The 27559-nt window shown below is 43.7% G+C and overlaps 1 protein-coding gene across 1 annotated transcript in view; it reads left to right on the plus strand.

Annotated features, from left to right (window-relative positions):
- Positions 1-27559, plus strand: part of Mroh8 (maestro heat like repeat family member 8) — a 52219-nt gene that overhangs the window by 15889 nt on the left and 8771 nt on the right. The window contains exons 5-12 of the mRNA XM_050150992.1: positions 5799-5878; positions 7766-7910; positions 8125-8274; positions 13075-13170; positions 14421-14525; positions 21507-21642; positions 24845-24963; positions 26962-27114. Coding sequence (XP_050006949.1) covers positions 5799-5878; positions 7766-7910; positions 8125-8274; positions 13075-13170; positions 14421-14525; positions 21507-21642; positions 24845-24963; positions 26962-27114 — 984 coding nt within the window. The remainder of the gene's footprint in view (positions 1-5798; positions 5879-7765; positions 7911-8124; positions 8275-13074; positions 13171-14420; positions 14526-21506; positions 21643-24844; positions 24964-26961; positions 27115-27559) is intronic.

The raw sequence follows: 27559 nt of genomic DNA on the forward strand, positions 1-27559 counted from the left end.
ACCAGCCGAGGAATGACACCACCCATAGGAAATTAGGCCCTCCCACATCAATTATTAATCAAGAAAATATCACACAGACTATCCCATGGGCCAATCTAGTGAGGGAATTTTTCTCAGCTGAGGTTCTCTCTTTCAAAATAACTACTTTGTGACATATTGACATAAAATTAGCATGCCGAATACAACAGCTAAAGGCATTAATTCACCTTTCTTGATGCACACTAATGCATGGGTCTTGCATTAAGCAAAAAGTCAATGAAACCAAAGCAAAATGTGTGAAGGAAGGCAAACAAATCTCTATGACAGTTTTACAAAGAAGGTTTCTATATAAGCCGTGAAGGGTGTTCCATCACTGTGTTTAGAGAAAAATAAGTTGAAAATACAGTAAGAGTCAACTGAATACCAATAAACTGGCTAGAATAAAAGAAGACAATACCAGGTACTGGTGAAGGTACAGAGGAACCAAAGTCTTAGCCCACTGTTGGTAAGAAGGTAAAATGGTAAACCAATGTGGAGAACAGTTGGGTAGTTTCCTAAAAATGGCAAATATACCTACCACATAATCAGTACTTCTGTGAAGATGTGCACACAAATGTTATGAACATTCTTTAATGTAGGTTTAGTCTTCTACCTACACCACTGGTCAGCTGTGTTCCACCAGTAGCTCCCCCAAATAACCACACAGAGACTTATTAATTATAAATGCTTGTTTTTAACTAGCTCTTACAACTTACCCATTTCTAATACTCTATGTGCTGCCCCAAGACTCGAGTACTTTATGTATGTATTTTCCAGCCTGCTGGTTCTGCTACATCTCATGGTGTCTTCTCTGACTCCGTCCTTTTCCCCCGTATTCTCCCTGCCCCAACAGTTCTTTCTAGTCATTGCTAATCAGCTTTTATTAACAATGGGAGCAACACATCTTCATAGTGTACAGAAGGACTATCCACAGCACTTCATGGAAGAACAAAACCCCAGAAATGACCCAGATAAGTGGGTAAATGAAAAGTTGTCTAAATAATGGCTTACTCAGGAGCGTGAGGGGATGTATACTTTGCCGACTCTCATACATGCACACAAATTAATCAAAGAGACGTGTTGTATAAACCAAAAAAAAAAAAAAAAAAAAAGCTGGGCGGTGGTGGCACACGCCTTTAGTCTCAACACCTGGGAGACAGAGACAACAGGTGAATCTCTGTGAGTTTGAGGCTACCCTGGTTTGCAAAGCGAGTTCTCTGTAGTTTCAAAGCTACAGAGGAACTGTGTCTTGCAAAGCCAAAATAAGTAAGTAAGTAAGTAAATAAATAAATAAATGGAAGACCTGCCGTAACTGAATTCTAGTGCTCCAGGTGCCTCTTCATTCTCTTTGGCTACCTCCAAAGGTCTCCATCCTTCTGTATCCAGGTCCTTTACAACCCTGTCTACTTGCCAAATCAGTAAGTCCCTTAGATGCCTAAATCTCTGCCTGACTTTAAGATCTTTGAGATGAACTCATTTTTAAAACTTTTCTTTTTTAAATGATACTATTTCATTTTTTTTTTGCAATATTTCCATGATAAGTATAATCTGAGGATCAACTGGCAAAGACTCAATTCCAGCATAACTTTGTTCGTTTGTTCCTATGTTGACCAGGCTGATCTGGAACTCACAGAGACCCAACTGCCTTGGTTTCCCACCACATCTGGCAGATTCAAGGCACTTATTTCTTCAAATCTGTTCCTCCCTTCCTCATGTCTCTACCCAGAGAATGTCTTCCTTTGTTACCACAGTACTATTTCCTGTTTAGTTTCTCACCAGAGCTCAACAAATCTTTTGACCCCATCATGCAGACCCAGGGGTGATTCCTTTTATCCCCCTCATTTTAAAAATAGTTTTTGAGCACGCTTATTTTGATCATTACCTCCCCCAAACTGTTATTTTTATTAAGACTGGTTAATATTTTTTCTGGAGGTGAGCAACAAAATTAACTCTGGCTCACTGAAGTTCATAAAAACAACAGAAACAAAACAAAACAAAAGGATGTTGAGGGTCTGGAGAGATGACTCAATGGTTAAGAGCACTTGCTGTCTTCCAGAAGACCAGAGTTCAGTTCTCAGTACCTACCTCAGGCAGCTCACAACCACCTGTAACTCCAGTTCCAGGGGCTCCGATGCCCTCCTCTGGCCTCTTCTGGTACTGCATGTATATGGTCTAGAGACACATGTAGGCAAAATACTCAGACACATGAAATAAAAAAATAAACAACAAAAAGATGCTGAGGTAGAGTCTAAGGAGGGCTTAACAATTTCCAGAGGATCAAGTTCTCATGTGGCTCCGAGGTTTCAATAATATACATAATCCAGACTCTCTGTGTATTTCCCATCTTTTTGTGGCTTATTTTTCTTTCCTCCTTTAATCTATGACTATCTGTACTCTTTTTTTTTTAAAGATTTATTTTATTAATTATGTATACAGCGTTCTGCCTGCAGGTACACCTGCAGGCCAGAAGAGGGCACCAGGTATCATTACAGATGGTTGTGAGCCACCATGTGGTTGCTGGGAATTGAACTCAGGACCTCTGGAAGAGCAGTCAGTGCTCTTAACCTCTGAGCCATCTCTCCAGCCCCTATCTGTACTCTTTTATTTTGCTTTTACTGTCACTTTAAAGACTTCGTTTATTTTTAAAACTATTTCTTTTTATAACTGTCTATACTCTTTCTTCTCTCTCCCAAACCTATATACATTTATCCAATAGTATTACCAATTCAGAGGTCTTTTTCATCTGAATCTTTTTTATTATGCATCTGTAATCGTTTTCTGACCGGGAGCACTTAAAAAAAAAAAGCTAAGTGGGTGTGGCTAGGACCAACTCCGCAGCCCTGCCTGATTGTTCCACCCCATCCAACATGGTGGAAGTACATTTGCCGCCAGCTCTGGGACTGCTGGGTGGGAACCATACTCTCCTCCTCAACTTTGGAAAGCACCGTGCAGCACATAAACCTTTTTAGTCCGAATAAAAGCTAAATCTGCCATGCAACATGCTGCACAGCCTGGAAATATCTCCATGTATTGTGGTAGGAATCCACCATGCGTTCCTGCCTGTGCATGCCTAGCAGACCCAATCCAGCCCCCTTCCCAGGCTGGGGTGCTGAGCAGCAGACATGCTCTCAGTTAGCTTCCTTCTAATACAATCACCCAGACTTGAAATGGGTTTAGCCCCACATTGGGCTCTATTCTGTAGGAGACTGCTTAGTTGTTGGAGGAAGTCACTTGTTTGTTTTGGCCGCTTTGCAGCTCAGACCCAAAATAACCACACAGAAAATATTAATTAAATCACTGCTTAACCTATTAGCTCTAGATTCTTATTGGCTAACTCTTACATATTAATTTAACCCATTTCCAGTATTTTATATTTCACCATGAGGCTTGTGGTCTACTGGCAAGGTTTCAGCATGTCTGTCTCTGGCAGTGGCTCCATGGCTTCTTTAAGAGAGAAGCTGTGTAGTCCCACCAGAGACAAATGTTGGGAACTTTACCTGGTAAGCCACTGCCTCGTGGCAATACACAGATTAATGGAGATGGGTTAATTTAAGATATGAGTTAGCTAGAAATACGCTTAAGCTATTGGCCAAACAGTGTTGCAAATAAGATGGTTTCTGATTGTTTCGTGCCTGAGCTGCGGACGGTAGGGAAATGAACTAGCAGCCTTCTTACAACGCTTGTTCAGATTATGTTTCCTGAATAATCACACAGAAGCTATATTAATTACAACACTGTTTGGTCAGTGACTCAGGCATATTTCTAGCTAGCTCTTACATTTTCATTTAACCCATTTCTATTAATCTGTGTTTCACCCAAGGTTGTGGCTTACTGGGCAAGGTTCTGGCATCTGTCTCCTTTGGCAGCTACATGGCATCTCTTTGACTCTGTCTACTCTCTCTATATATCTCTTCCAGCCTGGCTATAATCTGCTCTGCTTTAGGCCAAAGCAGCTTTATTCATTAACAAATAAAAGTAACACATATACAGAAGGACATCCCACATAAAATGTGTAAGTTGATGACTTTCCAGAAAAAAAAAATGTCCAAGAGGTCCCAATTCCAGGTTCTTGAAGGAATATAATTGACCTTGATGTTTCTCCTGAATAATTGACCTGCCGCCTGTGGGACCAAACGACACAGCAGAAATGTGGCCCTGAAATGCTTGTTCCTATAGGCCAGGGCAGTTCCTATGAAATGGTGAACAATCCCGTGAGGTTTCTCCACATTCACAGTCGGGTTGTGCCCACAGTATTTCCTTGGGCGAGCTTCCTAGAGCCACTCCAGATCCTCTATAGCCAAGGGAACAAAGCATGGGGAAACTGAATACCAGACCAGGGGCCTCTGGATGGCTGATGGCAGAGCTGGGGGCCCTCTGACCCCGCTGCTCTCCTGTGTCTGTAAGACCACATAGGAGGTCTCTCTAAAAGTCAGCCTGCTTTGTGTTTCCAGGCTGGGGTGGTAGTGGGGTAGAAAGGCGGTGGAGAAAGGTATTGAGAAGCTTCCTGTTGCAGGTACACAGTTGATGCTGGGGCAACCAGTGAGTACTTGGTTAAGAAATATTAGGTAAAGGATAGATAAGCATGTTTCCTGGAGGCCATAAATGGGGGTCCACAGGGCTGGAAAGACAAGAATCTGGAGACACAAGTTACTGTGGGTACGGGAATTGTCACAGATGAACAGAATAGAAGGGCTTTATAAGCGGACATGGTTCTGGAGGAGTCTCCTGCCCATCGCCTTGCAGGGCTTCCAGCACAGCTCTCCTGCCAATTTGTAAGCTGGAAAGTTGTTCCTTCTTCAGGACAAACCGTCAGGGCATTAGCTCTGTTTCTAGTTTCCTTTCTGTGATTGTAATAAAGAACTTCATCTCAAGCAACTTGGGGAGGAAGGGGTCCTAGGTTACAGTCCATGATGGAGGGGAGTGTGGGCAGGAACTCAAGCTGTCAGACATATCACATCCTCAGTCAAGAAAAGAGAGTGAACTGGGTGGTGGTGGTGCACATTTTAATCCCAGCAGAGGCAGAAGCAGGCAGATCTCTATGGGTTAGAGGCCAGCCTGGTCTACAAGAGCAAGTTCCAGGACAGCCAGGGTTACTAGAGAAACCCTGTCTTGAAAAACTAAAAAACAGAAAACGGAAGGAAGGAAGGACAGACAGAAAATGGGTGGATGCACCATGCTGCCTGCTTGTCTGCTTTTCACCAACCCTCTTCACTCTTACATAGCCCAGGACTCACAGCTTGAGGCCTGATACTGCCCCACAGGGTTAATTAACAGTCCAGAGGATCCCTCACAGACACACCCGAAAGCCATGCTGATCGAAGCAATCCCTCTGTGGAGATTCCTTCTCAGATGTTCTAGGCTGTGCCAAGTTGACAGGTAAAACCAGCCAGCATGACCCTGACCCTGGAGATCCTGGTTTAGTGGAGGAGCTAGAATACCTAAACTAGAAATGATCACTGGTAATAACGGCAATGAACAACTGACACAATTATCAGGGCTCTCACTTAACAACCCGTGACATAAGTACCATTCTATAAGTGAGGAAACTGAGGCACAGGGAGGCTCACTAACATGAGTCAGCGCAAACATGTAGTAAGAGGCCAAGGGACAGTTGGAGCCTGGTTCCTGAGAAGAAATTAGCTCTTCCACTGTCCTTCTGCTGTCCTGGAGTCCTCCTGTCCAGCCTCCTGTTATTTGGACATGCCATTCACATCTCTGGTGACTGGCCTTGTGAGCTGCTATGTTCTCAGATGGATGAAGCACTTTCCTTCTCTCTGCAGGTGCTGCTCCAAAAGGAGCCTCTGGACTGTCTATCCAGCATGGTGCGCCAGGAGCTCTTTGTCACCATCACTGACTTCAGGTGATGCCCACATGCACCTCAGACGTGCATCCTAGTTTCTCAGTCAGGGGCATACACTGTTAGAGCTTATTAAAGTGTTCCATATTTAGGGCTAGCAAGATGGCTCAGAGAGTACAGGTACTTGCCACCAAGGATCATGACCTGATGTTGGTCCTTGGAACCCACATAGTAGCAGGAGAAAGCCGGCTCCCACAGATTTTTCTCTGACTTCCACACAGGAGCTGTAGCAATTGCTTATCTCTGACTGCTCCAGCACTAAATAAATACCCGAAATTTTTTAAATGCCCCATATATCTAACTTTTGAAAACTATTTATATGGTATCTTAAGGTTTTTTTTTTTTTTTTTTTTTGGTTTTTCGAGACAGTTTTTTTATTGCTGTGAAGAGACACCATGATCACTGCAACTCTTCTTCAGGAAAACATTCAACTGTGATGGCTCACTTACAGTTCAGAGGTCCAGTCCGTTATTGTCATGGCAGAGAGCAAGGCAGCAGGCAGACATGGTGCTGGAGAAGGAGCTGAGAGCTCTTACATGTTGACTCACAGGCAACAGGAAGGGAACTGAGACACTGGGTATCTTGAGCATAGGAGGCCTCAAAGCCCACCCCCACAGTGACACAATTCCTCCAACAAGGCTTCACCTCCTAAAAGTGCCACTCCCTGTGAGCTTATGGGGGCCAGTTATATTCAAATTATCACAATACAGGAAATCTAACTCCATATTCTTTTGTGAAAACTTTAATATCATGTGTGATGGATAATCCTGATTGTTGTGGTGGTTTGAAGGAAAATGGCCCCCAAAGGGAGTGGCAGTATTAGGAGGTGTAGCCTTGTTGGAGGAACTGTGTCACTGTGAGGGTGGGCTCTGAGGCCTCTTTTATTCAAGCTTCCCTCAGTGTGACTTTCAGCTGGCGTCCTGTTGCCCACAGGTGTGGCCCTCTCAGCTCCTGTCTGCTGTATGTCACCCTGCTCCTGTCTGCTGATAATGGACTGAACCTCTGAAGCTGTGGAGGAGCCACCCCAATTAAATATTTTCTTTATAAGAGGTGCCATGGTGTCTCTTCACAGCAATAAAAATCTTGACTTGACAAGCAGTTGTCAGCTTGACATACGTGGGAAGAAGGAACCCTGTAACCCTATCTATGAGGTGTTTTCTTAATTGGTAATTGATATAGGCAGGCCCAGCTCATTGTGAGAGGTGCCATTTTTGGGTAGGTGAGAGAAGTAGCAGACTGTGCTGGTTGCAAGCCAGTACACAGCATTTCTCCCTGATCTCTGCCTCAGTTTCTGACTCCAGGTTCTGCTTGGATCCCTGTCTTAGCCTCCCTAGATAATGGGCTGTAACCTGTGAGATGAAACAATTTTTTTCTTCCCCAAGTTGCTTTTGGTCAGTGTTTTATCACAATTGAAAACAAACTAGAACGTCATGGATGCTGCCACCCACATCTCAGAGACCTTGGGAGTTTAGCTCCGTCCAAAGTATCTTCAATGGAAAGTGATTCTTATATATGCTTTATGTAAGGTCTGAGGTCCTGATGTTTGCATCTCTTGGAGACTTGTACCTTGGCAGCTATGCTAGTTAACATTTCTGAGACAGCCTGTAGTTAAAGCCTTAACTCTCTCATTTTACATTCAGCAGAGCACACATGGGGAAATTGTGAGTTGCTGCCTCAGAGTGCTGTAGGGTTCCCTTTATGGCTAAGCTGGAGAAGAGCCTGGAAGGATTGTGCACCAGGGACCGGGGTAGGACTGGGTGATACACTCTTCCTCCAAGCTTTTGTGAGATCCATCAGAATGTTACACCAGCCAGTTTGCCTTTCCTCTTGATTACTTTTAGAGCCGAGGTATCAGTTTAACATCAGATTCTTCCCAAACTGTCTCCCTAGTTACCAAGATATGTACCTGTTGTTTGGCTCTGAAGACCGAGAAGACTTGCTTGGTCTTACCATCAAAAGTATATTCTCTCTGCCTGCCATAGGCACCCTTACCCAGCTGCCGCACACGGTGTCAAGCCAGACTAGTCACCCAGAGGTAACTCACTTTTTGCCTTAAGATGCCCTCTCTTCCCCAGGTCAGCTGCTCGTTGCCTTTTGAGAGCAATCGATGGTTTGAAAACAATTACAAATCAGTGCTGCCGAGCCTGGTGGACAGAGTCGGATAGCTAGCCTCCTCTCCCTTCTGTCTACACATGTGCCCCTTCGTTTCCCTTCGCTCCTCCTTTCTTTCTCTTGGATTTAAAATAAAGCAGAAGGACCTGAGCCGGAGTGGGCCTGAAGAAGCAAGCTCCATGGGAGCGGGAGCAGGAGCGGATCCCCTTCAGGGACATTGGCAGACTGGAACTGAGCCAGCCACCTGGGCCAGAGCAGACCTGAGACAGGGAACTCCACAAGAACAGGTACAGGAGAGCAACTGCTGAGCGAGTGAGTCAGAGCCAGACACACCTGGAGGGTAGGGATGTGAATCTGGGACCTTCAAGGGAGTAGACCTAAGCCAGGACCCCTGTGGGTCTGGGCCTGAGCCTAGGACTTCTGAGGAACTAGGCCTGAGCCAGGTCCCCTGGGGGCCTGGGCATGAATCTGAAACCACTGAGGGAGTAGGCAGGAACCAGATATCTCTGATGGTCCAGATATGAGTCTGGGACCTCAGAGGGAGTAGGCTTGAGCCAGGACCTCTGTGGGTCTTGGCGTTTGTCTGGTACATCAAACGCAATAGGCAGAAATCAGAAACCTCTCTGGGTCTGAGCCTGAATCTGGGACATCGGAGGGAGTAAGCCTGAGCCAGATCCTCTGTGGGCCTGGGCACACTCAAGCCTGGGAACTCTGAGGGAGTAGACCGGAGCCTTTACAGGACCAACTCCAAGCCAGGGACCTCTGCAGGAGCAGATCCAGACTAGGATTTACAGAAACAGGGCAAAACTGACAACCTAGGCTAGAACAGGCCTGAGACAGCAAACTCCAAGGGAGTGGAGTAAATCCCGGGAGCACTAAGCAACCTCCAGAAACATGGAGTGACCAAAGGGGTAACTAGAACTGTGGCACAGACTGTACCACGAGGAACAACAATCTGAGCCTTGGATTCACTGACACTTAGAAGATTAATCAACAGAATCACCGACAGCCCCAAATACACCTATTAGAGGAAAAGATGAGTAGAAAGGGTAAGAACACACACAATACCACAAAGAGCAACACAACACCAGTAAAACCTAAGGAAGCTACAATAGCAAGACTTGAACAATCAAGCCGGGCAGTGGTGGTGCACGCCTTTAATCCCAGCACTCGGGAGGCAGAGGCAGGCGGATCTCTGTGAGTTCGAGGCCAGCCTGGTCTACAAGGGCTAGTTCCGGGACAGGCACCAAAGCTACAGAGAAACCCTGTCTCGAAAAACCAAAAAAAAAAAAAAGGCTTGAACAACCAATTATAGATGAAGCAAAAGAAAATGACCTAAAAAAAATATGAGAAATTCCCTCAAAGAAATGGAGGAAAAGACAAACAAAAAATTGGAAGACAACAGCAAATCCCTTAAAGAAAACCAAGAAAAAGAAGTCAAACATATGAAAGAAACTATTCAAGTCTTGAAAACTGAAATAGAGACAATAAAGAAAACACAAGCCGAGGGAAATTATAAAAACAAAAATCATGAGAAAATGATCAGGAACCACAAATGCAAGCATGAACAGCAGAATACAAGAGATGGAAGAGAGAATCTCAAGCACTGAAGATACAATAGAGGAAATAGACTCGTCAGTCAAATAAAACATTAAATCTAACAGAAGCTTAATACAAAATGTGAGTCACCATGAAAAGGCCAAACCTAAGAATAATAGGTATAGAGGAAGGAGAAGTTCAATTCAAAAGCACAGAAAATATATTTAACAAAATCATAGAAGAAAAGTTTCCCAATCTAAAAAAAAATATGCCTATGAAGATAAAAGAAGCTTACAGAACACCAAATAGACTGGATCAAAAAAAAAAAAAGTCCCCTCGCCACATAATAATCAAAACACTAAACATACAGAGTAAAGAAAGAATATTAAGAGCTGCAAAGGAAAAAGGCCAAGCAACATATAAAGGCAGACCTATCAGAATTACACCTGACTTTTTATTGGAGACAATGAAAGTCAGAAGGTCATGGTCAAGTATTATGCAGATATTAAGAGAACATGGATGCTAGCCCAGACTACTATATCCAGCAAAACTTTCAATCACCATAGAAGGACAAAAGATATTCCATGACAAAACCAGATTTAACCAATATCTAGCCATAAACCCAGCCCTACACAAAATACTAGAAGGAAAACTTCAACCAAGGGAAGTTGGCTACATCAACAAAAACACAGACAATTAAAAAAAAACCCCAAACAAACAAACAAAAAAACACAGACAATTGATGATCTCATAGCAGTGAATCCCAAAGAAGGAAAAAAATCACCAACAATAAAAACTAAATTAACAGGAGATAGCAACCACTGGTCATTAATATCCCTTAATGTAAATGGACTCAACTCACCCATAAAAAGGCACAGGCTAACAGATTGGATACGAAAACAGAATCCATCCTTCTTCTGCACACAAGAAATGCATCTCAACCTCAAAGACATAGTCTCAGAGTAAAGGGTTGGGAAAAAATATACCAATCAAATGGACCTAAGAAACAAGAGGGTGTAGCTATCCTAATATCTAACAAAACAGACTTCAAGCTAAAATCAGTCAAAAGAGAGAAAGAAGGTCATTTCATATTAGTCACAGGAAAAATCCATCAAGAGGAAATCTCAATACTGAACATCTATGCCCCAAATACAAGGGCACCCTCATATGTAAAAGAAACACTTCTAAAGCTTAAATCATACATTAAACACCACATATTAATAGTGGGAGACTTCAACACGCCACTCTCACCACTGGATAGGTCAGTTAGACAAAAAATGAACAGAGAAATAAGGGAACTAACAGATGTTATGACTCAAATGGAATTAACAGACATTATAGAATATTCCCATCCAAACAAAAAAGGATATACTTTCTCAGTACCTCATGGAACCTTCTCAAAAATTGACCACATACTTGGTAACAAAACAAACTAAAACAAATACAAAAAAAAATTGGAATTACCCCATGTTCTTATCAGATCACCATGGTTTAAAACTAGAAGTCAAAAGCAATACTAATTTCAGAAAGTCCACAAACATATGGAAATTAAACAATGCTCACCTGAATCATCCATGGATCAAGGAAGAAATAAAGAGAAAAATTAGAAACTTACTAAAGATCAATGAATATGGCCACACAGCATACCCAAATTTATGAGACACAATGAAGGCAGTGTTAAGAGGAAAGTTCATAGCACTAAATGCCTACATAAAGAAGCTGGAAAAATCCCACACTAGTGAATTAACTGAACATTTGAAAACTTTAGAACAAAAGGAAGCAAAATCACCAAAGAGAACTAGATGGCAGGAAATAATCAAATTGAGAGCTGAAATCAACAAATTAGAAACAAAAAAAAATACAAAGAATCAGTGAGACAAAGAGTTGGTTCTTCGAGAAAATCAACAAAATAGACAAACCTTTATCCAAACTAGCCAAAAGGCAGAGGGAGAATATCCAAATTAACAAAATCAGAAACGAAAAGGGGGACATAAAAACAGACATGGAGGAAATCCAGAGAATCATCAGGTCATATTTTGAAAACCTGTACTCCACAAAATTGGAAAACTTAAAGGAAATGGACAACTTTCTGGATAAATATCACTTACAAAATTAAATCAAGACTAGATAAGTAAATTAACAGAACTATAACTGCTGAAGAAATAAAAACAATCATCAAAAGTCTCCCAACCAAAAAAAGCCCAGGACCAGATGGTTTCAGCTCAGAATTCTACAAGATTTTCAAAGAACTAGTACCAATACTCCTCAAATTATTCCACACAATAGAAACAGGAGGAACATTACCAAACTCATTTTATGAGGCTACAATTACCCTGATACCCATTTCACATAAAGACATTACTCTCAACAGAGGAATCTAAAAATGCCTGAAAGACACTTAAGGAAATGTTCAACATCCTTAGTCACCAGAGAAATGCAAATCAAAACAACTCTGAGATTTAATCTTACACCTGTCAGAATGGCCAAGTTCAAAAACACTGATGACAACTTATGCTGAAGAGGTTGTGGGGAAAAGGGAACACTTCTGCACTGCTGGTGGGAATGCAAGCTGGTACAGTCCCTTTGTATGTCAGTGTGGTGATTTCTCAGAAAATTAGGAAACTACTTTCCTCAAGACCCAGTAATACCTCTTTGGGGGTATATATCCAAAGGATGCTCAATTGTGCCACAAGGACATGTGCTCAATTATGTTCATAGCAGCTTTGTTTGTCATAGCCAGAACCTGCCCCTCGACCGAAGCAATGCTGAAAAAGCCTTTATCAGTCATGGTTGCCACCCTAACCCTAAGCCTAAGCCTAAGCCTAACCCTAGTGCCTCATGTATTTGAAAAGAGATTTTTAGGAGACAGGAAGTTGTAGCAGAAGGAGAATGGATTTGTAATGTGTGAAACAGGCGGGAGAATTCAGCATGGTACGGGGTGGGGGTGGGGGAGCAGGCAGAAGCAGAGAATGGGGAAAAGGCAGAAATGCAGAACCCAAAAATCATAGGTAATTTGGATACATTTTGCAGCGATTGGATATCAATTGGATTTAAACCCAAATTGGATTTCCAAGCCTGTGCTGGAGACTGAAGACCATGACCAGTTGTACCCCAAGATATCTTGGGGTCAAATGGTTGCAGGGAGGGTGGGTTATCTTTGGATAGAACGTCTCCTAACCAAAGGTCCCAACAGTGAAGAGTACAAATGGTCTGAAAAGAATCAAAGCAGAAGAGGAGAAGTTATGGAAGGGTACTGGTTCAGATAGCTCCCCTATTTCGGAGCATTAGAGTCACAAGTCAACTTTGAAGGTATTTTGATGACCTCTGCTCATTCCCCCAAATGTAGTCCATTACCCCGATTCCAGGAATTTTAAGATGCTCATTTGAAATGTTTTATTTCCCTTTCCCTCATACCATAAACTGCCTACAGGTGTTTTTGCTCTAGATCGGGCTTTTACTAAAGCCTTGAAGTGATGAGCAGCCTCAGATGAGCATGGTGCTTGGGAAGCTTTGCTGGGAGGGGCCTTGCTGATTCTGCACCTTGTTAGTGTCTCTACAGACAGACGTTCCAGGCCTTCTCTATGATGCTGCAGAGCCTGGTGGTAAAAGACCCACATCTGGAAAATTTTGACAACATTTTTAAGGTAAATGAAATGTCAGGTGCGGTGGTTTGAAAGGAAATGGCCCCCAAAGAGAATGGCGCTAGTAGTTGGAGTGACTGTGACCTTGTTGGAGGAAGTGTATCACTGTGGAGATGGGTATTGAGGTACCCCTCGATATATTCGAGCCACACCCAGTGTCTCAGTTCACTTCCTGTTGCCTCAAGATGTAGGACTCTCATCTCCTTCTCCAGGACCATGTGTGCCTGTACACTGCCATGTCACGCCATAGCAAACCCGGGCCCTCTGGAAGATCAGCCAGTGCTCTTAACCACTGGGCCATCTCTCCAGCCCCACCCCTCACTCTCATCTTTAGTTCTTTAAGAGCATATCATTAAAAAAATTTTCCAATGCAGAAAGGGCTGAAAACAGACAAAAGAGTAAAGTACTGAAATGAACAGAGATAAATCTAGAAATCAAGCTTTGAAGGAGCCAAGGTTTTATGTCTTGCTTGTCAACCCATCACTTCAATGTAATCTGCTTTATCATTAGTGCAGTAGGCTTCTTGAACTGCCAGCCTCCAAATCATGGCACAGAGACTTATTAATTATGAATATTTGGCCTTAACTTAGGCTTGTTTCTAGCTACTTTTAAAGAAAAACTTAAATTAACCAATTTCTATTTATCTGTGTGCTGCTCTAAGGCTCATTTATCTCATCTATGTACTGTCCTTCCTGCTTTTCTGCTTCCTTTGAACCTGGCTGGCTGGCCCCTGCCTAACTGGCCCCTGCCTAACTGCCTGGCTCCCCCTTTAAAGAAAAGCCAGCCCCACCTATCTCTGCCTAGTTATTGGCTGTTCAGCTTTTTTTTTTTGACCAATCAGGTGCCTTAGGCGGGCAAAGTAAAACAGCAACACATCTTTACATAGTGAAACAAATATTCTATTCTGCAACACATTAGGAGTGGTTTTTTAGATATTGAAGTAATGTAGAGTTTTTTTTTACTTCATATGTTCTTTCTTTTTAAAAATTTATTTATTTTTATTTTAAAAAACATTAGTGTTTCCCTGCATGTATGTCTGTGTGAGGGTGCCAAGTCCCCTGGAACTGGAGTCACAGACAGTTGTGAGCTGCCATGTGAGTGCTGGGAATTGAATCTGGGTCCTTTGGAAGAGCAGTCAGCGCTCTTAACCTCAGAGTCATCTCTCCAGCTATTCACATGTTTTTTCTAACAGAGTACAAGTTTTACTTCATGTATTCCTGACAGACCATTTGACCTTCTTTATTTTTTTATAGCACATGGACCCCTGGTTACAGTCAGACAAAGACCATGAGCGAGAACGGGCTACAGCCATCATGGCCCAAGTCCTCAAATGCTTATCCTGTTATCTCAACCTGAAGGTGAGTAACCTTGAGTGACTGAGGAAGAAGCAGGCAGGCACCCTTGATTGTTTTCTCCTCTGGTAGCTCAGCTTGGGCTCTGTATTCCTCTGGTGCAGGTATAGTTTCCCAGTATTCAGCATTATTTACATGTCTGCCCCAGTCCTACAGTGTGCTGAGTTTGAGGCCACATACTGTTTGTTAATCTTTGCACCCCTGTTATTAAGCACGACAGGTGAAACATGATGCAATAAATGTCCCTGAATAGATGAAGAAATAGATACAACCTGAAAATATGTAAAGGGCCCACACTAACATGAGCTATGTGCAGTTTGTCTTTGAAGAAATGAAGTCAAGCTAAGTATGGTGGTGCATGCATCTAGTCCCAGCACTTGGGAGGCAGAGGCAGGTGACTCTCTGGAAGTTTGAGGTCAGTCTGGTCTCTATATCTAATTCTAGGATAGCAAGGGATACATCTAAAAAGATCTTGTTAAAAAAAAGAACAAACGAAAGAAAGAAAAACAATGAAGCCCAGCAGGTCAGTTCAGACTAACCAATGCAAATATCTCAGGTTTTCTAAGAGAGTTGTACTGTTGTTGCCTGTGCTGAGGCTGGGGAGGGAATCTAAGAGACAGAGGAGACAGAGCGACCGGACAGAGACTGTTCCTAGTATCTCCACCTTCTTGTCGCCATCAGAGGAAGAATTCTCTGTTGGGGCCAGCCTCGACAAAAACACCTTCCTCCAGAGTGGAGGCGTGGGAATTTAGAAATATAGTAAATACAAAGACACGAATGAAAATAATAAAATGCAGAAACTTGTAGGATAGTATTAGGAGGGAATTTTTCAGTGAGTACTAAAATTCGCCCGTGTTTAATTTCTGTCCCGACCAGCGGGATATGAATCAGGAGTACGAACCCTGGAGGGGAGAAATGAAGGGGCAAGAGACACGAGAAACAGACAGCAACTCTGTGTTCTGATCAAGCTGCCAACTTCATTTTTTTCTCAGGAGCATTATATAGCATAAAGGCAGCGGGGAGGGTGGGATGCTGGAATGTCAGGTCTGGAGACTTCCCTAACTGATAGGAAGAGATAAGGAAATGACGAGGGTCTGTAAATGTTTACAGGGGGAAATGCTAATTACTTCTGGAGCCCGCAGGTCTGCAGGTCTTTAGGCGCTCTTATTTATTTATTTATTTATTTATTTATTTATTTATTTAAGATTTCTGTCTCCTCCCCGCCACCGCCTCCCATAACCCTCCCCCTTCCCCAATCAAGTCCCCCTCCCTCGTCAGCCCCAAGAGCAGTCCAGGTTCCCTGCCTCGTGGGAAGTCCAAGGACCTCCCACCTCCTTCCAGGTCTAGTAAGGTGAGCACCCAAACTGGCCTTTAGGCACTCTTAACTCACAGGGAGAGATAAGAAGATACTGAGTTATTTCCAATTTCCAACTGGTTAATATACCCCATACCCCAAAAGGTAAGAGTAAAATGAAAGACTGCATTAACATACAGATTGAAAGTCACAGGGTATATTCATCACTCATGCCCTAGACCAAACACTCTACAGCAAATCACTCCCTGGGTAGAATCCCAAGTTATTTCCATAAAGGGAACTAGAATCTAATTGAATCCTTAGACTTTTGTTTTAGGTAGGAACCATCTACTTCCCTATTTCAGGAGCAAGAGTTCTGGCAACTAGCCTTGACGATAGCCTTGAGAGAGCAGAATTCTGAATAAAAACTGCGCAGGGCCTTTGTTAGAAGCACAACTTTGAATGAACTAAAAACTAGTCCCAACCTCTCTTACCTTTGGCCTCATTGGGCCTCCACAATTCAGAGACAAAGTAAGGAACTGGGAGGTTTATCAGTAAGAGAAAGTATGAACTCAAGGGTGAAGGGAGGTGTCCCCAGAGTCAGTCATACCCACCAGTGTTTGGGACTGCATTTTTCCTGGGGTAACATAATGATTAAGAGGATTGTACATGGGCTAGGGCAGAGAGGAATTCCTAAATAGGGCCTGCTCCTCTTTTCTATACTTACCTGGAGTTTTCAGATGTGTCTCAGAGATAGGAAAGGCCCAAACTGCAATGCTAATAATATGGAAGCCATTATAATGAAGTAAAAGCCCATCCGTCTTGACTGGCCATGCTGTCCCCAGCTGCTTGTTCACGGCTGTGTGCTGACTGTTGGAGCCACATAATACCCTGCTGTCGTCCTACTTAGTAGGTGCCTCAGCCTCCAGCCACTGTGCTGTCACCAGCATGGTATGGTTAAGGGGAATGTTTTAGTGTAGATATGAACAACAGAGTGCCAGAGGCATCTGGAAGAGTCCAGAGCGGAGAGAGAAAAAAGTAGACTGGACATGGCCAGCAGACTGGGCCTGACTGTTAAGTTTTTTCGACCAACAAGCCTCTCTGCCAACGCAATAATCCAAATTAGACCAAATCAGACTGAATTAGAGGAAACCCAGGTTTAATGGACACCAACGCTCCTGGGTGCCCCCCGTGGGAAAACATGGGGGTGGAGGAAGGAGAACCTGAGAAACCATGGAAAATGGGAAGACCAGGTGTTCATTCGCTGGGAGGCAGTTTAAATAGCCTGTGGGAGTGGTCTTGCCCCTCCCTGGGGAGGGGTCACCGTTTGGAGAGCTTTCTTTCTTTCTTTCTTTCTTTCTTTCTTTCTTTCTTTCTTTCTTTCTTTCTTTCTTTCTTCCTTCCTTCCTTCCTTCCTTTCTTTCTGTTTTGTTTTGTTTTGTTTTTCGAGACAGGGTTTCTCTGTGACTTTGGAGCCTGTCCTGGAACTAGCTCCTAGACCAGGCTGGTCTCGAACTCACAGAGATCCGCCTGCCTCTGCCTCCCCAGTGCTGGGATTAAAGGCGTGCACCACCATCGCCCGACTTGGAGGGCTTTCTTGAAGGTGGAGTCTACTGCAGCCACTCCCAGGGCTTGGGAGCTTGGACTTGGAACTTTCCACCCAACATTTCAGACAGACTCCTTGTATATATGGATGCGAAGGGGCTGGGGTGAAACCCCCAACTAAACATTCCAGACTCTTTGTATAAAGGGGTGTTAGGGTGCTGAGGTGATGCTTTTAACCAAACACTGACCAGGGCCATCTGCAAGACAGGAAATATTAGCAGGGAATAGGGGAATAGGGAAAACAGAGAATCAAGAGTGGAGCATAGAAAAAAACATAGCAAGACTAGCAGGATTATAAGGAAAATGAGTAGTTAGCTGGTGGGAGGGCTTGCTGCCTGTGGCTTGCTTGGCCTGCTTTCTTATAGAACCCAGGACCACTACCTTAGGGGTGGCCCCACCCACAGTGGACTAAGTCATCCCCCATTAATCACTACAAAATTGCCCTACAGCTGAGTCTTTTTAAAAATATTTCTTTTGTGTGTGTGCATTGGTGTTTTGTCTGCATCTATGTCTGTCTGTGGTGTTGGATCCTAGAATTAGAGACAGTTGTGAGCTGCTATGTGGGTGCTGAGAATTAAACCGGGGTCCTCTTGAAAAGCAATCATTGGCCTTAATCACTGAGCCACCTGTCCTGTCCCTACAGCCAGATCCTATGTGAAATTACCTGGTGTGAGTGAGAAGGAAACATGGAACATGCAACAAACCCACTTAGGAGGGGCATGTACAGGCCTGGGGAAGTCAGTGTGCAGAGAGAGAGACAGGAAGATGGCCCGTCCAGCTTTTAAAAGCTGTCTAGCGCATGCGCACAGAGGGTTAATGTGGTACATCATACGCAGATGACAGGGCTCACACGTACACGCAAGGGCTTAGCTGAGTCATAAGTGGACCACAAGGGGCCCTTTAACATCCCTGGGGGCCATTAGGCACTTCTGCCTGAGGGCTTGTCTGCACATGAATGACCCCTAGAACCCGGAAGTATCTGCCTTATGTGGCTGAAATCATTACATTATGGAGGCATTTTATCAATTGCTATTCTCTCCTTTCAGCTAATTTTAGCTTGTGTCAAGGTGACTAAACTAACCAGTACAGGCTAGAACTTTGAAATGTGTCAAACAGGTATTTGCGATACTGAAGAGGGCCAGCATGAGCTTTGATGTGCTGATAGTCACAACACACAGGTAGCCATACGTCCCTTCTGCCAGAGGTAAGGGAAATGACTCCTTTTGGTAGAGGGTGTCAGGTTCCAAAGAAGCAAAAGGCTACTGTGGTGCCTATTAGGATACCCAAGTGTCTGCTTGGCCTCTAGGCTCACTCAGTACCCTGGCTCCTCTCAGCACTTCTCACCCTGCCCCCCCCCAACTCTTTCCACCCCAGGGGCTTCACTTCCTTTACCCAAGTTTCTCCTTCCTATAGAATAACCCTGTCATTTTGGCCATTCATTCTGCTGGTTCCTCCTGGCTCTTCTCTTGGTCCCCTTGCTCTTCCTTCTCTCTTATTACCCCCCCCCCCACACACACACACCATGGCCTGATTCCCTCTGGACTCTTCCTGATGCCTCTGGCTGTTCTCTCCCTCATATGGACAATAAAATTCTCAGCCCTACCTTAGAACTGTCATGTCCTCATTTCAGCCAGAGGGGGAACCAGCTTCACAAACTTCCTGAGGACTGCTGGCCTTTCCTAACTCCAGTACAGACTACTCCTGTAGTCAAGCAGAGCCTATTTCTGGATTTTTGGACTGCCTTTTGAAGTCCGGTGAATTGGAGTTTCCTTTGGAATGATACAGTTTACTTTCTTTTCCCCTGTGCCTGTTTATTTTCCCAAGGATCCCATGTTTAAGTCCTCGTATTTCTCTCTTTCAGTCCTGTACTTCTCAGTTGTCAATCCTCTGCTGTAGCTTCTAAGAAGAATCCCCCCAAACTGTGATCACCTCTCCTGTGTCTATTCATTTTTCCTTCTGCAAATCAGTGTGTCTTGCTCTGAGCAGGTTATCTTCCTTGCCCCCATCCTCCTCCTCTTTGCTCTCATCCTTCTCTTTGTCCCTCTCCTCCTCTTTTACTTTTCCTTCTCCTCTTTCCCTTCTTTTCCTCTTTGCCCTGCTTCTCCTCATTAACCCAGTGACTCTCTTTGCTGTTACAATTCAGGATCTTGATATACTGGCTCCTACCTGTCTCTGCAGCCTTTACAACCTCACTAGTCTCTTCTAGATCTCTAATTACCTAAAGCTCATCTTGCTGCTTCAGCTACTTGGAATGCTCAGCCTCAATTCTCCATGTAGCTACTCACTGTAGTGTTCAGTTCAGATGCCTCCACATTAAAAAAACCAAAAAACCCTTGCCAGTCAAACAATGCCATTTAGCACTTGGGAGGGAAAGGCAGGAAGATCGCAGAAGTCCAGTAGCATCCTCAGCTGCAGAGGCAGGCAGATCTGTGAGTTTGAAGCCAGCCTGATCTACAAAGAAAATTCCAGGACTGCTGTTACATAGAGAAATTCTGCCTCAAAAAACCAAAGAAAGAAAAAAAGTTTTTTAGAACTAGAAAGCCTGGTAACTTGAATTCAAGCCCTATGACTCACATAAAGGTGGAAAGGAAGAACTAACTCCACAGAGTTATCCTCTGACCTCCACACTTATGTTGAGGCAGATGAGCCCAAAGATGCACTTCTCCCCCCCCTCTCTCTCTGCCTCTCCTTCTCTCTTCCTCTCTCTCACACACTAAAATGAAAACAAATAATTTTTAAAAGTAGTTTTTAGTTTCTTTTATTTGTTTGTTTATTTATGTATTGAGACAGATTCTCACTATGTAGCCCTATCTGCCCTGGAACTCACTTTATAGACCAAGCTGGCCTCAAACTCACAGAGATCCACCTGCCTTTGCTTCCCTACTGCTGGTGTTAAAGACTTGCACCACCATACCTGGCTTGTAGGCAGAGTTTTCCTGTCCTGACTGCCTGCTCCCAAATAATCAGCAGCTGCTTCCCAAATAAATGACTCTGAGACTTAATATAAATTATAAATGCTTGGTCAATAGCTCAGGCTTATTACTAACTAGTTCTTTTAAGTTAACCCATATTCCTTATTTATGCTCTGTCATGTGGCAGTACCTTTATTAGCATGACATATTCATCTGCTCCGTCTGTGTCTGGGCTGACTCCCTCTGTGTCAGCTCTGACTCTGCCCTTCTTTATCCCATTATCCTCAATTTGATTGTCCCACCTATATTTCCTGTCTGGCTATCAGCCAGTCAGCTTTTTATTAAACCAATCATAGCAACATATATTCACACAGAGTACAGGAGTATTCTACAGCACTGGCTTAATATTTTTTATTTTTAAAAAATGTATATAGATGCTGTGCCAGCATTTACACAGTGTAGTCAAATATCTCGCAATAGTATTTCTCTGTGTGTAGCTCTGTAGGCTAGGCTGACATCAAACTCACAGAGATCTACCTCCCACGTGCTGGGATTAAAAGCATATATCACCAGCATCTGACTTTAATCAATATATTTAAGCATTAGTGCTGTACTCACTTTGATAGATTTTTCTCTTTGCTTAGTGTGTCATAAATTTCTTGTTTAATAGGTTTTCATGATGGGGTTTGTTCTTGTATGTTACTGGGTCCCTAGAAAGGATAGGCATGAGTTATACTACTAACCCAAGCCTCCAGGCCAGACACTTCATTTCTAGTGGTTATGTTCATAGAATGATATGCCATAATTTCCTTTTCCATTACTAGGCAAATATTTTCAAAATGCAATCCTTAAAAACAATGCTGTATGAGTTTTAGAATTGTCAGGGCTACATAGAAAAACCTTTGCTTGAAAGATTAATTATCTAATTAATTATTTAAAAAATTAGTGTTGGAATGAACATCATTATTGCCAAAGCCTCCTCATTTTAGAACATGTTCATAGGTTAGGTTGCCCTTTGGCTGGAGGAATCATAGCAGACATGTAAAACAGTAACTCCCAGAGATCCAAGGGCCTGGGACCCTTGAGCCTCTTTGGAGCTGCGGACTCCTCAACAACTCCAATTGAAGGTGAAATGCCCCCCATATTCTGATGACATTTTCCTTCCTTCTCACTTAGTTTCCCCTGCAGTTCCAAAAGCTTGGACATCTGGTGGCTCTGATGGCACTGCTGTGTGGGGACCCAGTGAAAGAGGTGGCTGAAGAGGCTGCAGAGGGAACACATTACCTGCTCCATATCATTATGAAACTGAAATGTAAGACACTGTGGAATGAAGGTGTAATCTAACGTTTAGCACAGCCATAGGCACCAGCCCTCCTCCTACCATGTTCTAGAAATATTTTCTTTAGCAATTCATAGAGAGAAAGGTCCATAGTCCACAGACAGAGATGAGGCAATGCTGATTGTGCTGGTGTGAATAAGAATGGCCCCTATAGGCTTGTATATTTGAATGCTTAGTGTCTTAGGGTTTCTATTGCTGTGAAGCGACACCACGACCTTGGCAATTCTTGTAAAGGAAAATATTTAATTGGGGTCGTTCTCTTACAGTTCAGAGGTTTAGTCTATTATCATGCAGGCATAGTGCTGGAGCTGAGAATCCTTATATCTTGATCCAAAGGCAGCAGGAAGTGAACTGCCTTACTGGGCATGGCTTGAGCATTTATGAGATTTCAAAGCCCACCTCTACAGTGACACACTTTCTTCATTAAGACCACAACTCCTAATAGTGCCAATCCCTTTTTGGGCCATTTTCTTTCAAACAGCCATACTTAGTCAATAGGCAGTGGCACTATTTGAGAAGGATTAGGAAGTGTGGCCTTGTTGGAGTAGGTGTGACCTTGTTGGAGGAAGTGTGTCACTGGGGTTGGGCTTTGAAATTTCATACCCATTCCACATCCAGTCTCTCTCAGCATATGGATCTTAGCTACTTCTCCAGCACCATGCCTGCCTGCCCCCATGCTTCCTGTCACAATGATAATGGACTAAACTCCTGAAACTCTGGACAAGTCCACAATTAAATGCTTTCCTTTATAAGCGTTGCCTTGGTCATGAAGTCTCTTCACAGCAACATGACAGTGACTAAGACACTGACTTCAACACTGGAGCCATAACTCTGTCTTGGACCCCGCTCACGTGTCCACCATCTGCATGGCTGTGGGGTAACTAGACCTTGGTCATAGAAACAAATTGGGGTGATTGGTTTGGTCAGAAGTGGGAACTACTTGTCATCATCTGGTCCTCCTCCCATAACTGTTCATTTAGAATTGAATTGGGATTCGGTAGTGTGCTCACCAGTTATGTCAACTTGACACAAGCTAGGGTTATCAGAAAGGAGGGAACATCAATTGAGAAATTGCCTCCACAATACTGGACTGTAGTCACACCTGTAGGGTGTTTCTTTAATTAGTGATTGATGTGGGAGCACCCAGCCCATGGTGGGTGGTCCCATCCCCAAGCTGTTGGCCCTAGATTCTATAAGCTGACTGAGCAATCTGTGAGGAGCAAGCCTGTAAGCAGCATCCTCCATGGCCTCTGCATCCTCTCCTCTCTCCAGGTTCCTGCCTTGCTTGAGTTCCTGCCATGGCTTCCTTCAGTGATGGACTGTGATGTGGATGTCTAAGGCAAATAAACCCTTTCCTTCTGAAGTTGCTTTGGTCATGGTGTTAGTACAGCAATAGAAACACTAAGACAAATAGTAACTAGAGTACAAAGGTCCCTAATCTTTGTATCAGTCTAGGGATATCCCAAGGAGTCAACAAAGAAACACCATTAACTGTAATATAATGGAAATGTACAGAAACATGAGTAAGAGTCAAATGTGTTGATGAGTTCAGAGAAGGCTTTCTGAAGCTCATGTGAAGACAGCAACCAAGCAGGGGAACAGGTAGAAAAGGCACCAGAGGGAACCGCCTTAGCAACTGAGGAAGCTCTGCTTCCAAAGCAGCCACCCATGTAAGGCAGCTCTGTGTGTGAGCACTGTTTACAAAGACAAAAGTAAGGAAGTGCCTCTTCCTCCTGAGTGCTGGGATCAAAGGTGTGTACTATTAGGCCCTGCTAGGAATACTGGCTTTTCTCTAATGGATGGAAATCCTCCTGTAGTCCAGTTTGAATTTATTTCTGGATATCTGGACAGCCTGAGACTTAATAATTGAATTATTGACTCAACAAATATTGACAATGCCCTGTCCAGCAATATGAAGTCACATTAAAGCATGAGAAACAAGCCGAATGTGGTGACACAGACATTCCAGCATTCAAGCACTCAGGAGGCAGAGGAAGGTGGATCTCTTTGGCTTTAAGAGCAGCCTAATCTATGTAGTTGATGTGCGATCCCCTCTGTATGCTTTGAATATGTTTTATTACCATTGATTAATAAAAGAAGCTGCTTTGGTCTATAGCAGGGCAGAATATAGCCAGGTTGGANGAATTCCCCAGTGACCACACATCGCCCATGGGCTCAGAGCCTTAAAGACCTTGCTGCGTCGCTGTCTCCTTCTGAGCTCTGTTTCTCTTCCCTGCTCCAGTTTAGTCCCACTGTTTCAGTCATGACTTGGCTTCCTTTTACTCTTTTCTTTGTACTTTGTGTGTGTGCACGTGCACGCACGTGCGAGAGAGAGAGAGAGAGAGAGAGAGAGAGAGAGAGAATAGGTGGAGTTAGGGACACTCCATGTAGCTGCCGAAGGGCACAGATGCTCTGGAACCTTGCAGGTAAACCATGAGCCTTATGGTAATACATAGAATAATAGAAATGGGTTAATTTAAGATGTAAGAGCTAGCTATAACTATGCTTAAGCTATTGGTCAAATAGTATTGTAATTAATATAGTTTCTGTGTGATTATTTTGGGTCTGGGTGGCCAGAAAACCAATAAGCAGCCTCTGTCTACACATAGTGAATTCCAGGACAGCTAGGGCCATGTAAAGAGACCTTGTCTCAAAAGGACCAAACCACAACAAAAACAAAGCACATCGAAGAGGCAAGGCAGTACAATGGGAGTAGGCAACTCACTGGTCAGCAAGTCCCAGGAAGATGCCATCCCACTCCTCTCCAGTGGGGTAGTGCCGGAGCCTTCCCTTTTTCTACTCAGAAAACCACTCCAAATCTTTGCTCTGTTTGTTTGTTTGTTTTTGTTTTTTGAGACAGGGTTCCTCTGCGTAACAGTCCTGGCTGTCCTGGAACTAGCTCTGTAGACCAGGCTGGTCCCGAACCAGTTCTGGGATTAAAGGCATGTGCCACCATCATCCAGCCCAAATCTCTGTTCTGACAAAACACCTTCTCATTTCCCTTTGGCTGTTTGTATATATTGCTTTATAAGGAAGAGGACAGGACCTGCCTGCAGATTAGATTGATTCACTCAAGGGAAAACCAGGGATTGACTTCACGTTGGCCATCAGAAAGACTTAGGAATGAGCAAAAAAGAAGCAGAGTGAGCATAATAACGACGCATTCTCTTCCTAGATGCCACACAGGACAAAAACAATGGCAAGAGCTTGAGAGAAATTTTGAAAAGGTGCAGGGAGCTGCTGGGGCACTACAGTGTCAAACAGTTCTACTCTTGTCCCTTCAAAATTGTCCAGGTAATTAGAGAGCTCAGAAGCATCCAGGTAGGCAGCCCGAAGTGCTGCACGGTGGGGAGAAGACAGACATCTTGTTTGTTCGTGGAAATGTGAGATGGTAAAAATGACACTGGAAAGTTCTGGGTTTTGTTTTTGTTTTTGTTTTTTTTTTTCTTATAAAACCAACCACAGGAGATTTCCCGGGAATGTGCTCTGTAAGCATCCAGGATTTTCAGAAAAGGTACCATGTTCATGAACTCACACACCAGATCCCTCGCTCCCTTTTTTAAGACAGGGTCTCACTGTGTATCACTGACTGAACTGGTACTCACTGTGTAGACCACACTGTCCTAGAACTCACAGCAGTTTGCTTTTGTCTGCCACCCACATGCTGAGATAAAGGCTTATACTACCATGTCTTATTGCCCGGTTGTCTGTCTCAGTTTAGTGGTTTATGTCAACTTGCTGAAGAGGTCAGTGATTCACCTCAGTCTAGGGAACTCTCACTGAACACCAGCTGCTTGCTTGTGTTAAACCTTTCATGTAGAGGAGCTTCAAGAGAGGCCGGTCAAACCAACAAGCTATGTGCTTTTAAATGTAACTGTTCATTACTCAGCAAAGACACATGCATCTGCTAGGTATGTTAGAGACAAAGGAAACCTATAGGCTGGGGAGATGGCTCAGTAAAGGGCTTTCAGTGCAAGCATGAAGACATGAGCACTAGCCCCAGTAGCCATATTTAAAAAGGGAAAAGCCTGGCTGGGCAGTGCTGGCACACACATTTAATCCCAGCACTCAGGAGGCAGAGGCAGGTGGATCTCTGTGAGTTCGAGGCCAGCCTGATCTACAGGACAGGCCCCAAAGATACAGAGAAACCCTGTCTCGAAACCCCCCTCAAAAAAAAAAAAAAAAGAAAAAGAAAAAAGCTGAGTGTAGCAGTATATTCCTATAGTCCTAGCCTGAGGAGACAGCCAGGGGGATCCCTAGAATCTGATGGGCAGCAAGTCTAGCAGAATCAGTGGCTTCCAGATTTAGTAAGAGACCCTGCCTCAGAAAATAAGATAGAGATTGACAGAGGGAAACACTGAGACAGACCTCTGGCTTACACATGCACACTTCTCCCATGCATTCATACATACACATACATATATGCATACATACATGAATACAAACACACATAAAGGGATACTTAAAAATCTTACTCATGTAGGGTTTAAAATACCATGTAATCCAGTGCAGGTATCAGTTTCTTCATCTATCCGGTGGGAGTCTGTACATGCTGGGCGACTCCATTGCCCTAAGAGCTGAACAATGCAAACGCTTGGCATACTGCCTGTTGCACAGTAAGCACCCAGTGGAGTGTATCTGTTCCAGTCATGTGGAGTCAGAGCAGTAAAAGGCTGTGAATAGACTTTAGCTTTGGACTTTTTGTGCTTCCAGTTTTCCATTTTGGTAAATATATTAGGGTTCTCTAGAGGGGTAGAACTTATAGAAAGTATATATGTATATGAGTTATTAGAATGGCTTACAGGCTGTGGTCCAGCTAGTCCAACAATGGCCGTCTGCCAAGAGAAAGTCCAAGAATCCAGTAAGGTGTTCAGTCCTTGAGGATGGATATCTCAGCTGATCTTCTGTAGATGCTGGAATCCCAGAGTAGTCTCTAATGCCAGTGAAGGGATGGACTTGCTAAGAGAATGAGAGCCAGTTCCCTTCTTGTCCTTTATATAGGCTGCCAGCAGAAGGTGTGGCCCAGATTAAAGGTGGATCTTCCCATCTCAAATGATTTAAGAAAAAAAATCCCTCACAGGTGTACTAAACTGCTTGGGTTTCGTTAATCCCGAATGCAGTCAAGTTGACAGAAGGGCATAGCTACCCAGTAAATAAGCCAGCACTAGATAGCACAGCCCTCTCTCCCACAGTGCCGGAGTGCTGGGCCTCACACATCACAGGCAAACACTGAGTTGTATTCCCAGCCCATACCAGGTATCTTGAAAACTCATTTTTCCTAAATTGTTGCAGGTCTTTGAAGTTTTCCTTGATTCAGAAGAACTCAGACAGTTCATAATTACTACATTGGACAGCCTGAAAAGCCTGTCCCGTCCCTGTACCCAGCAGACAGCAGGAGAGTTGTTGATAACTTTGATGACGCATGCAGAGGACCGATTTGAGAAGGTAAAAGCACAGAGCCGTTTCCTGGATTTGAAATAGAAGCAAGCCCTCTCCCTCCTGTGGCTGAAAAGGTCTGGCCATTTGTGCTCACCTGAATCAGGCACTAGTGGGGACAGGACCAAAGCCTTGCTCTGCTGTTCACAAGTACGTGAGCATGGACTCACCAGTCCCCATACCAAACTTAAGGTGCAGGGCTGGGGAGCTAGCTCCATGTGAAGTGTTGTTTCACAAGCATGAGGATCTGTGTTCAGATCCCTTGGACTCATCTGAAAGCCTGGCACGGTCCTGAGCATCTGTAACTCTAGCACAGGGAACAGAGCTAGGCAAATTCCCAGAGCTCAGTGCCCAGCAAGTCCAGTTAAAATGGTGAGCTCCAGTTGATTAAAGAGATTGTGTCTCCAAAAAAAAAAAAAAAAAAAAAAAAAAAAAAAAAGAAAAGAAAAAAGAT

The sequence above is a fragment of the Alexandromys fortis genome, unplaced genomic scaffold (genome assembly GCF_014885135.2).
Source record: "Alexandromys fortis isolate MF-2015 unplaced genomic scaffold, M_Fortis_MF-2015_v1.1 scaffold_27, whole genome shotgun sequence".
NCBI lineage: Eukaryota > Metazoa > Chordata > Mammalia > Rodentia > Cricetidae > Alexandromys > Alexandromys fortis.